The 16,008-nt window shown below is 38.8% G+C and overlaps 1 protein-coding gene across 1 annotated transcript in view; it reads right to left on the bottom strand.

Moving 5' to 3' along the window:
* COL25A1 (collagen type XXV alpha 1 chain) overlaps positions 1-16,008 on the bottom strand; it is a 469,169-nt gene that overhangs the window by 140,994 nt on the left and 312,167 nt on the right. Inside the window, 2 exon segments of the mRNA XM_021101684.1 lie at positions 1,380-1,487; positions 2,230-2,301. Of these exon segments, the coding sequence (XP_020957343.1) occupies positions 1,380-1,487; positions 2,230-2,301 (180 nt within the window).

Below are 16,008 nucleotides of genomic sequence, written 5' to 3'. Positions count from 1 at the left end.
ATTCTTTTCAGGCTAAATAGAGGAATGCAAACACAGTGAGATTTAAAGAGCGCTGATGTTCTTTCTCCAAATGCATTTTATGAACATTTTAAGATTTAATAGAATGAGTCTATATTACAGTAGAGATTTAAAAATTATGCCAGGAAGGTATTCTAAATAAAACTATTAGGAGTGATTATATTGTAAACCACCTACAGATTTCTCTGTCTTTTGAGGTTTCATCCCAAGAAAAGGTTAGATATTAGAAGACAGTTTTAGGATGAAACTGCTACCTCTAATGGTCCAGTGAAAGCACTCCAACAACAACCAGCAAATTATGCTGAAAGTCAATCCTGTATTTTCTATGAAGAATCTACAGCAGCTTTCAAAGAGGGAGATGAAGCTTATCAGCAGGTTGTCTCAGAAAAGTACCCCAAAGTCTTAAAAATATGTCATTCAAAAATACTTTAATATTTGAATATAAAAATGAAATACACCAAAACATTAACGACTATGTCTGATTTTTTTTCTTTTTTGATTGTCTTTATTTTCAAAATTTTCTGTTTTATGGATAAATATTTTATTACTACTTTTGTACTATGAAAACATGAATGAAAATAATATAAATTAAATAATTTAATTGAGCAATAAACCTGAATTTCAGGTCTGAAAATCATAAGTGTACAAACCTCTGACCTTTTCCATGTGTTTCTTTAAAATTACTAAGTTGCCTCAAACCAAACCACTTAGCTAATGTCCTAATATTGACACTTGGCCAATCTTAGTAACTAAGTACTAAATAAATTAGTACTTAGATCTAAGTGCTGAAATTGCTGTTAAGTCATTTCTGTAATAAGCTTCATGTACAAAGGACAAATGATATTCAAACCATAACCGCTGATGTTTTAACCATTAATTTTACTGTTTCATTAGCGATTTGGGGGGTCAAGTTCTTTGCAAGGGATTAAATATTAGGAAGATTTACCTCTTTTACTTTCCATAAATTGCACAGCTCTTTACTGTCTCTGTCATTGACTCTTTGGAAAATGTTATCAATCTCCCACCCAGTTTTTCAGGCTAGTCTTCCATTCAAACCAAAGGCGGGTTTGACACAAGTGAGAACAGGCACCTCCACTTGTAGACGTCTCGGGCTTACCTGAAAACCGGTCATTTGCTGTCTCTGGGCCTCTCCTTGTGGTTTGCGTGGGTGCCCCGTGGGTTAAGTGGTAAAGCAGAATCCTGCTGGCAGTGCCCTCTCTGCTTGGGGAGGTTCCTATCACCTCACTTCCTTCCACCTACTCTACTTGACCTCCGCCACCCCGTCCCCAACTCCATCCCAATTCCCAGCACTTAAAAGGAAACAACACCCATGAGAACAACTGATCCAAAAAGCAACTCACGGGCACTCCTGGCATTCCGCGGGGGCCGTCTTTCCCTGTATCCCCAGGAGGCCCTCTTGGGCCTGGGGGACCTGGAGGGCCTGGCGGCCCAGCCTGTCCTTGGTCACCCTGCAATGGAGAAGGGAACAGACTAACAATAACCATGAAAGATAAAGACCCAGATCTTCTTTTCAACACTTTAACTTTGTTTTAAGTAATCCACATTTATATTATGAAAAGAACCAGAACAATCAGAAACATAAAGCCTGTAGGCAATTTGCCTGCCAGCAGGGAGCAAATAAATATTCATGCTGGGTGAGCAGAGTAGAGGCTGTTAAAATCAAAGCAGCTCAGGAACCAGCAATCTCAGCTCTTGGAAACAGTGTGTATGTTATCACTATGCTCAGAGTTGGTAGGAAACTTTTGCATAAGAATATCCATAACAATGCTGCATCAGTTATGTCACCTTGCTTAATAAAATGGCTGCATTAAAAAGCTGCACAAATATTTACTTTTTCCTAACGCAAAAAATTAAACATACGAAGCTCTTATCATGCTGTATAATAATTTATACATCACCAAAACCAGAGAGCTTAGAAACTAGGTCTATCACTGGATATAATTTTTAAGCTTTCATTTTTTTTTTTATTTAAGGAAAAATTAGATAGGCTTTCTAGGCCTTTTGATTTTAGAATTTTCATCTACCTTTCAAACAAATGCAGCTCACTACACATAATTTTGCTCTAGTATATTTTAAAATAAATACCCACCACCCCATCCTGCCCATGAGAGATAAATGGTAAAGCAACAGTACACAGAGTAAAAATTGAATGTAAAGAAGAAATCAGACTTGAGCAAGAATAAGCACTACCTTAATCAGGCGGCGTTTAATGAGCTGCTGATCAGCAGAGAGAAACCCATGATTGATTTTAGGAAACACCATCTGATCAGTCAGGTGAGGTCAAAGGTTGGAGTTCAGAGATGAGAGAGTTGAAGAATAGGCATCAGAAGGCCCCAAAGAAAGAAATAAAGATACACACATTAGACTTATAATAACCATCAAACAATACAGAACTGGCACTTCTGTCTGACATCAGACCCTCTGGTTCTTCTTGAAAGAAATATGACCCCCAAATTGGATGGTGAAGCCAGATTTTAAGTTAGAAATGAATCTTTTTTTTTTTTTTTTTTTTTTTTTTGCTGTGGGTGTTGGGCCTTTTTAATGTTGTATATTAAGGAAGCAGGTAACCTTGAGTCACCCGCCTCCTGCACTCTGAGCAGAAAGTCCAGAGACAAAGCACCAGTTCAACTTCCGTCAGATTCCTCAACCAGCATAATGCGGCATGGACGTGACTGCCATTTTATTGATGCCCGAAGTCCAGGGTACTGAGGATTTTTGAATGGACTGAAAAATATCATGGAGCATTTTGATGCATGTCAATTAAGCCTTAGAGAGCTTGCCTGCCTTTCTTTGATGTCATCGTCCTCCTCTTATGTGCTCAAGATTTTCCTTCTTAATACTTGCTGGGCCTCACTGATGGAGGTAAGGTAACCAGCTGAGCATGCAGAAAGGGAGTGACTGGACCAGGCAGGCCAATTGAGCCATCCCTGCTCACTCTTACGCTGATTGCGGGCTCTGACTGAGCAGGCATGGGTGCCAACCACAAACCTTGACGGTGAGGATCTGATTACTGTGCAGAGCGGCCACTGTGGGGAAGCCTGGCAGACCCTATGGACGTGGCACAGCACCAAAACAACACGACACAAAACGTCACACAGACATTCCACTGGTGGACAAACAAAACAAGCATGTACCTAATGCCACCTGATCCTGGCTCTAAGTCATGCCTTGTTGGACACACGGTAAACAAAATCAGACACATGAGGCCCCCAAGCCAACCATTCCTTAGAGGGAGATCAGCTTCTGAATTCGGGTCCGTTGGGATCCGTGTATACACTTTTCAGATTTCTGGACTCTTACATACAAAATGTTAGTACAAAGTGGAGATAACTACAGACTCTGTTACGAACACAACACTGAATTTCCCTCTATTGATATTCTGTTTACAACTCAGGACATACAATACAGGTATTAAATCTTTTCTGGACAACAGGGAACAGAATTTTATAGTCTGAGTAGACATATTCCTCAGCATAAAAGAAGTATGTCTTAAAAAATATAGCCTTACCACCCACATACCAAAATTTCTCTCTCCCATCATATGATAATTCTCAGGTCTTTCCTGTTTCAGGAATTCCTGCAGAGGCGGTGGATGGAAATCTGTCTCTTATAATGTGGATATTTCATGTCAGGGGATTTATGAGCACACTCTGCAGTAATCACTTCTGTCACGTAACTTTTCCAAAAGAACTTGACAGTTCACACACCCCCCGTGCAGCAGACAAGTGGTTTTGAATTCCTTAACCAAGGAGAATGGGGGGTTGGGGGGAGATGTTTGAAGGGCTGGTACTTCACTAGCTTGTACTACCTCGTCCTCACAGGCACTATTAACTGGGTAGGTCTGAGAGAGAAATTTTGCTCATGTTCTATTTCTTTTTGAACAACATGGGATATAGTCTTTTATTCCCATTTTTTTCCCACACAGAATACATTTATCATACAAAAGAATAAACAAGAACCATGGCAATATACGGCCTCAAGTGTCTGGAGGCTTCCTTCCTACATTTTCTCCTCCTTACCACTCTTTCCAGCCAAATCTATTTTGAGGATATTTTTAGAAAAAGCCAGGGGTTTTCTAATTTTAAAATTTTATTCATGTTGGTATATTTCCCTATTTCCCTCTTATTACGGATATATTTTTCTTCTTAACAGAGCCAATAAAATTTTGTTTGCAGCCAGAGACATCTCTTCAGCCCTATTGAGTTTGATTCTTGTTCTTTAGAGCTGGGACTTCTTGGGAAGCAAAGCCAAGGGAATCTTATCCCTTTGGCCAAATCCTTTCTGATAAGGCTACTAAGTGGCTGGGTATTTTTGAGGTGACCTGTATCCTCCTTTTCTTCTCCTCAAGTAAAAGTCCTTTAAATATAGACTCTCCACAAATTCAGAAATGCTACAAGTTGGAAAACAGATGTGTACAATTTGCTTTTGTTTTACTATGGAATATGAGTTTAAAATGTTATTAGATGGTAATGTGCCAGCATCTTTCCATCTGTGACTCATTAGCCCTATATTACACAGTCAGAATTTTATATATAAACCTCATATTTATGTAACAAAGAACAAAAACAGATACAAACAAGAAGCCTATGAGGGATCAGAATCTTGATTAGTGGTGATAAATCATAGTGTCACTTTAAACGGGATTATCTAACAAAAATAATTTAAAATTAAAAATCTTTTAACAGCACACATGGTAGACCTTACAAATGTCTTGAAATTTGCATGTAAAAATAAGTCACTTCTCATGCTCATATCTGAGCATGACCAGCTTGCTGCTTGATCATATTTTCTAAAAACTCACACAAAAAAGCATTAAGTTTTAGAACACAGTTTGGTTTCCAGTGTTAACAAGATCTAAAGAAAAAAAAAATCACAAGATCTAAAGATAGAAGTGGATAGGTAATTCCCATCTCAGACAGATCATTTTTCTCAACCATTTGGAACATCTCTATTTGAGGAAGCCGATTTTATATCCTCAATCATCTTAACTGTGGACATGCTAACAATTAGATGCTTGGAGAAACCCTTTACATATTTCATTAGAGAGCTAGGCAAAAGGATTTCAGGAGTTTACATGGAGCAAAGTAGGAAGGGGACAGGTGGATGAATTCTCTTAAGTTCCAACAAAAAAGCCATGGCCTGGGCTGCAATATCCTAGGACTCTGTGCTTTTCAAATGGGGTGATGCCTGAACGAGAGCCCATGCCAGTCGGCTGGGGAGAGTTGAAAGGCAATAATAAATATGGCACCTCTTCCTTAAGAGCCTTTTTTTTTTTTTTTTTTTTTAATTTAAATTTTTATGACTGCACCCCCGGCATATGGAAGTTCCTGGGCCAGGATTTAATCTGAGCTATAGCTAGGGCAACACTGGATGCTTTAACCCACTATGCCAGGTTGGGGATTGAACCGGTGCCTCTGCAGCAACCCAAGCCACCGCAGTCAGATTTTTAACCCAATGGACCACTGTGGGAACTCCTTAAGTGTCCATTTTAATGAATGGTAAATACTTTGGAACATTTTTTATATAATGCAAACATTGACATAATTTGGGTAGAATATAAAACTTAACAGGAGTTCCTGTCGTGGCGCAGTGGTTAACGAATCCGACTAGGAACCATGAGGTTGCCGGTTTTGATCCCTGGCCTTGCTCCGTGGGTTAAGGATCTGGCATTGCCATGAGCTGTGGTGTAGATTGCAGACGTGGCTTGGATCCTATGTTGCCGTGGCTGTGGTGTAGGCCGTCGGCTGCAGCTCCGATTAGACCCCGCTGGCCTGGGAATCTCTATGTGCTGCGGGTGCGGCCTAGAAAAGACAAAAAGACCAAAAAAAAAAAAAAAAAAAAAAAAAAAAAAAGCTTAACACAAATCTTTAAAGATGTTACAGTTTGATGGTGGTAGAGAACCTCATCTCACAGGGGCTACCTCCAGATCACACAGAGACAATGAGCTGACTGCTTCCTGCAGGCAGTCTTTGGAGGGTAGGTTTGAAAAGCGCTGGCGCCGAGTGCTTGTCTGCAGGTTTAGGCTTTGCGTGGCTGTCCCTGAGAGGCTGCTCTGCTGTTCACATAGACAGTGCAGTTTTTCATTACCCTGATGTTTTTCTTCCAGAGTATCATTCAGTATAGTCCTTTCTAAATAAATGGAACGGACATATTTCACTTGGTTTTACATCTCAGAAAACTTGCCTGGTACACAGATGGTTTGAGTGGGTGTGGAAAAAAAATGTCTTCAGAAAAAGAAGGAGAAAGAGCCCTGGTATAAGCTGAAATACTGAAGTAATTTGTGTACAGTTTTCACCCCCAAATATTTTGAGTTCTTAAGAAACTGGACATATGATAATATAAAACTACTTTATATAACCCATTTTCCTGAACATAAAGACTCGGACAACTTCATGAATCTTCCCCACGTTCTGTGAGGTAGGTAACCATCCAGGATCAGCGTTGTGACACCATTACAGGAAGAACTGTATCTCCCTTCATTGCCTTTCAGAAGGAAAGACACTGGCCTACCCCACAGGGATGATGAACAAAAAAATGATTCATAAGAAATGCTTCTAACTATTTGAAAGACATAAATTCAAGATGCTATTGTCATTTTTATTGTATTCTCAGTAATGATGAGTGTTATATGACTACATTATATTGAGAAAGTTTTGTGTTTGGTGAAAAATATTCAATAAGGCAATGATAGAGCTAGAAACTTAATCCAAGAATTCTGATTCCAGACATTGTCATCATGAAATTTATATACTTATAATTTCTTTCTACATGTTTTATAATTTAAATATTAGAAAGCTTAAAAATTGACCAGCATACAACTATATTTAAGAAGTACTTATTGAGTGCCTTCCGTGCAGCTTTCACTGTGCTCGGCCCTGGGGATTGAATGGTGAGTAAGACCCCAAGCTCACCAGGTTTAATGTGTGGTGGGGAAATAAAGAGGAAGTAATGGTAGGAAGGGAAAACCATTGTGATGAAGAGGTGAAGAGGCTGCAAAAGAAATAAAATGTGTACCCAATGCACGGTTCGGGGAGCCATGGAGGACTCTCCAGCCAGGTGAACAAGGGGATGGGGGTTTGGCACAGCAATAGTAAAATCAAAGGCAGAAAGGCCATTTAGGAACATGCTTCAGTAGTCTAGTTGAAAGACTGTGTCCTAGAACAAGAGGAGGACCAATTGTTAGTCTCCTGTGATATTAAGCTGTAGGACTCATAAGACCAATCGCTCGGCTGAGAACATAGGAGAGAAAGAAGAGCAGAGAATGGTCCTAGGTCCCTAGCTTGAGCAACGGAAAGATGGTAGAGGAACATTCGAAGGATAGAGGTTTTCTGGGGCAGGCAGCTGGTTTCAAATGATGAATTCAGTTAGCTTGCTGAATTTGAAGTGTTTAAGGACAGCCAAGGGGCAGCAGTTGGATGTGCATATAAAATAGTCAGGAGAGAAGTGGGAATCACAAGTCACAGGGCTACGGGCAGTCACCTAGGGAGGCTGTGGTGAGAACAGACCTAGGAAAGAACACTTGGAAAGACTTTGATTTAAGGGATGGGCAGAGGAAGAGGCAACCACAAAGAGAAATAATAAAAAGTGATTGTAGAAACAGGAGGACTGTTAACTCTCCTAACAAAAATTCTATACAGGCAAATGACTCAAAATGATAGACACACATACTCAACTTCATTGTTTACTGCATCATTAATTATGCTGAATAAATGTGCATAAATAATCCACAGTAAGAAGAGGCTAACAGTGGTTAAAGTCACTTATAATGGATGCTCACTAATAAGCACAAAGGAGTGTCTGTGAGGTTACAGAGGCATGGAGGAAAAAATAAACAATTATTTGAATTACAAAAGTGGTCAAGGGGCCCCAGTAAAAAATCATGTTGGAAGAAAAGATATGTGTTATGCTGAGAAATGAGAGTCCCTGAGTTTCTCCATGATGTAAATGGTATCATAATTCTGTTTGTCTAAAATATATCATTCTTTGCAACACAACCATTATAGTGCGTATGTGTGCAGCATAAATAAAGACAAATATTCCTAGAAGTTGATAAAATCATTTCTAGCTTAGAGAGGCCAGATGGGGAATACAAAAATATTTAGGTAAAAGAAAACTTTAATGGCAAAACCCTTAGAAGGCTAAATAAGGAAAAAAATTAAGAAAAAGAAATTTGCTGCTGAATCATTCCATATTGCAGTGGATGGTATAATATATATGAATAGAAAAATCAACTGTATGAAGCTAAATAGCTAAAAGACTTCTTTGAACAACCAAATAATACTAGCATTGGAGCCTGTGAAAATCAAAATTTATAGCTGACTGAAAAAGACTGTCTTAGGACAACTATGGAAAGAACAAGCTTTCTGTAGTTAAATTAAAAAGTTAATTTTTCTTTTTTATAGATATTCTGTTCCATGCTATTGTGTTCTATCATAGATGTTAACCCTAATCACTCCAGGAATTATCTTTTTATATGTAAATGATAAATGTGAATTTACAAATGACTAAGACAGAAAGAGAACAATGCAATCTCTATATTGATAAAGTCATGTCCTTAAATACTATTAGCTACTGAAATGCTAAGTAAGCAAAGACAAACTGCAAGAATCAAAAAATAAGCAGAAAGGTGGTGGATAAACTTCAACCCTGGCAAGGGTAAAGAATAAGAAAAACTACCTGAATTATACATACTGAGAAAGGATCTCTTTGTTATCTATGATCCAAGAAGGGATTCCACAGGGTGTGGTGTTTCCTAAGGCGGTACAGTTAAGAAATGCTGACAGGAGATGAGACCTCATGGAAACTGGCAGGTTTCCTGAAGAAGCACTGCCCTAACCTGAGGGAACCAATATAGTATGGATGTGGGAAACAGGGAAGGAAAATAAAACAGCCTCACAGTCTTGGAGACTGGGCAAAAATAAAATTATATCAATTTTATTTACATAAACTTTGCTCTTGTTGGATCAGTCCTATCTTAGGGTTTCTTAATAATGAGATAATAAATAATGACGATGGTCATGATAATGGTCAATTCTGATATGATACTGTGTGCCAGCTATTAGTCCTAAAAGTTTACCTCTTTTTATTTTTTGCCTTTTTAGGGCCACATCTGCGGCATCTGTAAGTTCCCAGGCTATCGGTCAAATCGGAGCGGGAGCTACTGGCCTACGCCACAGCCACAGCCATGTGGGATCCATTCCATGTCTGAGACCTATGCCACGGCTCACAGCAATGCTGGATCCCTAACCCAATGAGTGAGGCCAGGGGTCAACCCTGCATTCTTGTGGATACTGGCTGGGCTCAATACCTCCAAGCCACAAAGGGAACTCCCAGATGTTAGCTCTTTTCACCTTCATAACGACCAGTTGACAGATGAAGAACTGGAGGCATAAAGTGTTTATGGGTTTTGCCCGCAAGACTCACACCCTGGCCAGCTGCTCCAGAGTCTACCCTCTTAGCCACTATATTTTCTACAAATCCTTCAAAGTCTCTGAATTTCATTCCCATTTATTCATTCACTTATTCAAGAAAAATTCATATTACTCTAACAATTTAGGCTTACTATAAAAAAGGCAGAATTTGGACACTGAGATTAGAAAGCCTCATCCCAGGCTTCAAGGAACTTAGAGTATAATGAAGAAAGGCAGACTTTAAACAAGCAATTATAAATGTGGCTGGCATCTCTTCTCATATATGTATCTATACTCTTTTTCTTTTAAATTCTTCGATTTCCTTTGCCCCTCAGTCAAGTTCTTGGCTGGCCATCTGCTGTTGCCTCAGGAGAGGTATGAAGAGGCAGGGTGGAAAAGAAAACCTGTTGGCCAACATTGCTAGAGACCAAGAATACCTAGGAGGATATTTCTCCAAGCTGGAAGAGAGGAAGGAGCACTGTGGGCCCCAAGAGCAGCACTTCCAGGAAGGCAACACTACCTCAAGGAAGAAATGGCTTTGTGACGTGTCTAGATGCACAAGACTTGGGGCAGCCTTGCCAAAGATTCCCCTGTCTGAAGTGTGGCACAGAAACGGCAGATTCCTCCAGGCCCGGGAGATGTAGCAGTGACACACTGTCTCTGAAGGGCCATGCAGGTGAGGCCTGGTCACCTTCTCAGCAGCAAACTGTGTGGATCAACCTCGGAAGACCGGGTGCCTCTCAGTTCTCACCCTCAGACCTTTTGGAGGTCCCAAAATATGAATCGGTCCGAAAGGAGGAAGAAAGTGTGAAAATCCCAAGAAGGCTGATGTACGTTGTTTTGTCAACAGATGGAGGAAGTTTAGACTCAGAAATCAAATTGCTGGAGAAAATTAGGTCATATTTCTTACTCACCTGAGTTTTTGGATGGAGAATCCTACCCCCAAAGTGAATACAATGACTGTTAGCAAAATCACGGCTATGAGTGTACACAGAATGGGGACCTAACCAAGGTCGGCTGGTCAGTGAGGACTTCCCCAGGGAAAGGATGCTTACATTGAGACTCACAGAACAAAGTCCCCTAAAGTGTCTGGCCAGTCTCAAAGGGCTCTGACACCTTCCTTCCTGACAGTATCATCAAGATGAGTAGCCGAACCAAAGAGAAAGTATACTTTTCTAAAGACATGCTGACTCTACCCTTGCAATACAAAAATTAGGTCCTGTTCTAGGTATTCGTCTTCACTTGGGGAAGGTTAAGATAAGGGCAATGGCAATGACTATGGGGTGTGGGGTTCCTGTGGGAGGTCAAACTGATGAGCTCAAGAGAGAGTAACTCAAACATTCATTCCTTCATCTGAAAAACGGCTCTTAAATACACCAAATATAGTGAAAGAAGCTGTAGGGGTTTAAATCTAGTGGGGTGGGGAGGTTACTACATGAATATAAATTCAAATGGAAAATATACTAAATTTGTGCTAATTAGAGGGACAGGCAATGTACTTTTTAAACACATTCTGACTGGGGAATGAAGCTGGCTTTTATAAAGGTGGGATTTGAGATGGGTGAGGAAGGATAAAAAGGATGATGGTACTTGAAGTGGGGTGTGGACTGGGGGCCTCCGGAAGAAGGCATTCTAGCCTGAAGTATCATGAGCAAAGAGGTAGAAGGTATACTTGGGAATTGCTGGTAGGTTGAGTTTGGTTGGGGTGAAGCACATACTTTTTAGGAAAGAGCCTAGAAAAGTTGCTAGGGTATAGCTGTAGGAGGTCTTCAAAGAAGCTGAAAGTGGGAAATAGTGGGAAACCATGCAGTTCTTCACACAATGAAGGTGTCATTCCACACATGCATCTGAGGAAGACAACCCTGGCAAAATTATGAAGAACAGATTAAAAATCAAAATGTAGTCTATGATCCTTTATCTGTAGTTTCTAAAATCCAAACATTTCTTCCTAAGTTTAACTTAAGATCTTTCTAACTTTGTAGCAAACTCATTTGGTGGCAAAAAGAAAAAACTTGTTTGAAGATACGTGAGGCTATTTACGGTCCCTAATAATCCTCCTTAGTGTGAACTTGCATGTGTTTCACTGCAGAGATTGGTGGTTTTATATCAGGGTGCCTCGGGTCACTCTAAGGGTGTCAGTCAATACGTAGTGTATGAACAACATTAATTTTCTAATGCCTACAATTCTAAATTCTGAAATACATTTGACTCTGAGGGTTTCAAGAAAGTATTGTAAGCTTGTGCCAACGTTGATGACAAAGATCCTTTTAATAAAATTAAAGATTACAGAAAGAAGGCGGTCCCATCGTGGCTCAGCAGAAATGAATCCGACTAGGAACCATGAGGTTGCGGGTTCCATCCCTGGCCTTGTTCAGTGGCTTAAGGATTCCATGTTGCTGTGAGCTATGGTGTAGGTTGTAGACACGGCTCAGATCCTGCGTTGCTGTGGCTGGCAGCTGTAGCTCCGAATGGATCACTCGCCTGGGAACCTCCATGTGCCACAGGTGATGCCCCCTCCCCCCACCAAAAAAAACAAGGTTACAGAAAGAGTAGTAAGTTTTCAAGTTAAGGCAATGAATTTAGTTTTGAACAATAATACTCATTAATATGGACTAGACTGGCAAACAGACTATATGGTAATCTGAATTACATATTATAATTAATATCATTTTATAGTAATTAAAATTAAATTTTCATTTATGATTTCAATTTTATATATTAATCAGAACTAGCCTGATCAGTTGCTATCTAGTTTCTTTTAACTAATGCTTTGATGAATAAATAAGCCCATTATAATTACCACATATTTTTATAAGAAAATGCAAAAGCAGACTTGGGAAAATTTTATTCTTTAAGGACATTTTTAAAAATTCAGAAATCTTGTTTAGAATATCAATTTGATTACCAACACTGCATAATAATTTGCTCGACAACCCCCTCCATTTAAAAAATAAATCATGCAAAAAAGCAAGCCTTAATTCTACCCATCTGATTTTCATGCATTTGCATTTGAAATATAAATTCTGAGTTATGAAGCCCAAACGTGTGGTGTCTTTTAATTCTCAAGGAATCATCCCTCAAACATGGTACAGTATCATGAAAATGTATAATACAATAATATTTTGTACTTATGTTTCCATAAAACCAAGGATGCTTTCCAGTTGAGGCTGCCAAGTCAAGGGCCCACTTGAACTTGAGTATACCCTATCCACTTTCTGGAAGGAAATAGTCTACATCTGGGAGAAGAGGCACAGCAGGATCAGGAAAAAAACACTGCCAAGCAAATAGGGGGTTCATTTGCTGACAGGGCACCTTATACTGAAGGGAAAATTGGCATTTATCCTGTGAGAAAAACTCAACTTTTTACATTCTTTATTCTGGGAGAAAAGCAGAAGTGTCCTGTTTTTCCCCAGAAACTCTATTTAGTGTCTGGCTTAATGGTTATTTGCTAAACTTCTTTTGTGTAATGTTAGTTAATTTCTTGGGCATGCTCCCTGGATGGAGCCTCTTTTCCTCTTCTGACAGACTGGAAACCAGGGTATAAAGGAGCTGGGGAGAGTCCTGTGGGGCTCATCTAGAACAAATGGACAGTAATTCTTGTGACTCCCTAATCCACCTCTGAAGTTCACTCTCCCCCATAAATAAATTTGAGCCCAGAGCAAACACCTTATGCCCTTTTGAATAACGGAATTCTTCAAAAATGACCTTAGCAACCAGGAGATAATGGAGTACTTGAAAGAGTACCAGGGAGTAACGTTACTCGGAATTGTACCATTCGAGGTAATTTCCTCCACTAGTTAACTGGTTCTTCTCTAAAATCCCCCTTTAGTTCACATACTAAATTTTAGTGTTTTCCCAGGATCTGCTTAACCATACAAAACTAAAACAGTCTGGCTTGAAAGTGTCTCTGAAATTGCATGTTTCCATACGGAACTAAAACACTGAATACAATTTTGCACATGTTTGAATGCTCTATAACTATCTTTATATTTAATGTCACTTGATGTTGCATGTGGAATAAACATGATGGCTACAAGGACCAGGCAGATAACATAAATAAGGGAGCAGGTTTAAGACAAAAGGAAGTGGAGATTCTTGGCTGAATAGGCATCAAATTGGGGCTAAAAAAGAAATGACTAGGACTCGAATGATTTTGCCACAGGGGGACGGATGCTTTGGCCCACACAGCACCAGTTAAAGATCTCTGATCTAGTGTTTCTGAGTGTTAAATTAGAAACAAGACAGGTGAGGAAGGGCTTTGCTTCAAAAAGGAAGTAATTTGGTTAGTCCATTGTAGGAACTTTATTTTGTTGCATTAACCCTTGAAGAAAGGGCTACAAGTTCTCATTGCATCAATCACATGCTGTAATTCACTGGTTCTTCAATCATAAAACCTTCAAAATATGATTGTTATACAGGATCTCTAGGAGGAAGAACAGAACAAGGTGCAATTCCTTTTTGAAAAGGAAGTACTACATCCCATAGTGATGAACCCGTTTGGGAAGAGTCCTATGACTTGAGCTCCTCCTCAAAGAGGCTGTTATAATCCATATGAGAGTTATGGTTTCTTTGGGAATCTCAGAACAGAATTTCCCGACTTCTGTGAAATTAAATCTAAACTTTATAATGATACAGATATTAGAAATCATAATAAGAACTTTCTACTTTTTGGTTTTCATTTCCTACTGTGGTTGGTGATGATGTTATTTAATGAAATGCTGTACATTTTTAATATCAAGTTGTAACATATTCTGATGGTTTTTGTATTTACTTTTTAAAAGTGACACTTTCACCCACAATGTACTTGAAATAACTACACTAAAAATATTCACTCTTTTTTTTTGCCTCAAATTCTTTTTATACCTCCTAATTTCAACTATTTAAATAATAATAAGCCAGCCAAAAAATGTGGAGTAAAGATTAACTTGTATTAGAAAATTACTGAAGGAGTTCCCATCGTGGCGCAGTGGTTAACGAATCCGACTAGGAACCATAAGGTTGCGGGTTCGGTCCCTGCCCTTGCTCAGTGGGTTAATGATCCGGCGTTGCCGTGAGCTGTGGTGTAGGTCGCAGACATGGCTCGGATCCCGCGTTGCTGTGGCTCTGGTGTAGGCCAGTGGCTACAGCTCCGATTGGACCCCTAGCCTGGGAATCTCCATATGCCGCAGGAGCGGCCCAAGAAATAGCAAAAAGACAAAAAATAAATAAATAAATATATTAAAAAAAAAAGAATTCTTAAAAAAAAAAAAAAAAAAAAAAAAAAAAAGAAAATTACTGAAAATGAGGCTCAAATAAGCTGTAGCAGCAATTTCTGATGGGGTCAATTTGTCTATTTACTTGCTCCTAGTATTCCATATATCAAAGGAACTTGCCACATACAAGAAAAGCAAGATTTTTTTTACTTCATATGATTACAAGAATTAATTCAAAGTGTAACATCATCTTTTAACATAGTAAACATTAAATGAAATATTTGCCTTATTTACCAGTAAATAATAATTTAAAAAGAATGAACAAGTGAATAGTTGTATTCCGTGTTTGAACACATGAAATGATGGTATTCCACATAAGTGTAACCAAGGACAAATATTTCTCTGGTGTCTTTAAAGGTAAAGGTAATAGCCCAATTTCCAAAACAAAAATGTATTTCATGAAGTCTTACTCTTAATTCAATGGGTCTCCAATTTCAGTACTCATAAGGAACAAAGTTTATGTCTTAAAAGCCAGGTGGCATCTGGTTTTTAGTCAGATAAGTAACCAGTTCTACCACCTCATCAGCAACAACTTTGATGATTCCCACATGTGGATAAAAAATCAGAAAATGTATGCCTATCATATCATTATTGAAATTGAATTACTTGTTTACACATAAGGCACTGTCAACTTTTCTCCTTGTTTGATACAGAATATTAGCAATTATGGACCACAAAGTAAGAAAGAATAATATACCATTTTCCAGCTCTGGGATGAAGCTTCATAGCATTACCTACAGTTGAGATGAAGCTTCATAAACATTAACAGTACAGTTGTTCATGTTTTTCAACTTTTGAAATAGTTGAGAAAATTATTAAATGTTGGAAAAATCGCATGAAAAAATATGATGAGGAAAAACTGTTTTCATAGATGGAAACACATATATAGCTAGATTACAGCAATAGGTATGTCAAGGTTTCTTATATTATCCTTAGGTAGTAAACTGAGAAATTTGAACTGAAAGCCAATTGAAAAAAAAGTGGATTTTTAACTGCCTGAATAATTTATCTTGGTAATACTACTTAATGGTCCCACAGTTCATGTTTTCAGTCTTACCCCATTCAGCATTTGTGTCATAGACTAGATTGGTCTTCTCAAACTTTGGGTCTGGGAATAGTTTCTCTTTCTGTTGGTGTATCTATTTCTTTTTCTTTTCTTTTTTCTTTTTTTTTTTTTTTTTTTTTTTTTTTTTTTTTTTTGTCTTTTTGCCATTTCTAGGGCCGCTCCCGAGGCATATGGAAGTTCCCAGGCTAGGGGTCGAATCTGAGCTGTAGCCACCGGCCTACGCCAGAGCCACAGCAACTCG

Source organism: Sus scrofa, chromosome 8 (genome assembly GCF_000003025.6).
Source record: "Sus scrofa isolate TJ Tabasco breed Duroc chromosome 8, Sscrofa11.1, whole genome shotgun sequence".
NCBI lineage: Eukaryota > Metazoa > Chordata > Mammalia > Artiodactyla > Suidae > Sus > Sus scrofa.
This window is presented reverse-complemented; position numbering and strand designations above follow the sequence as displayed.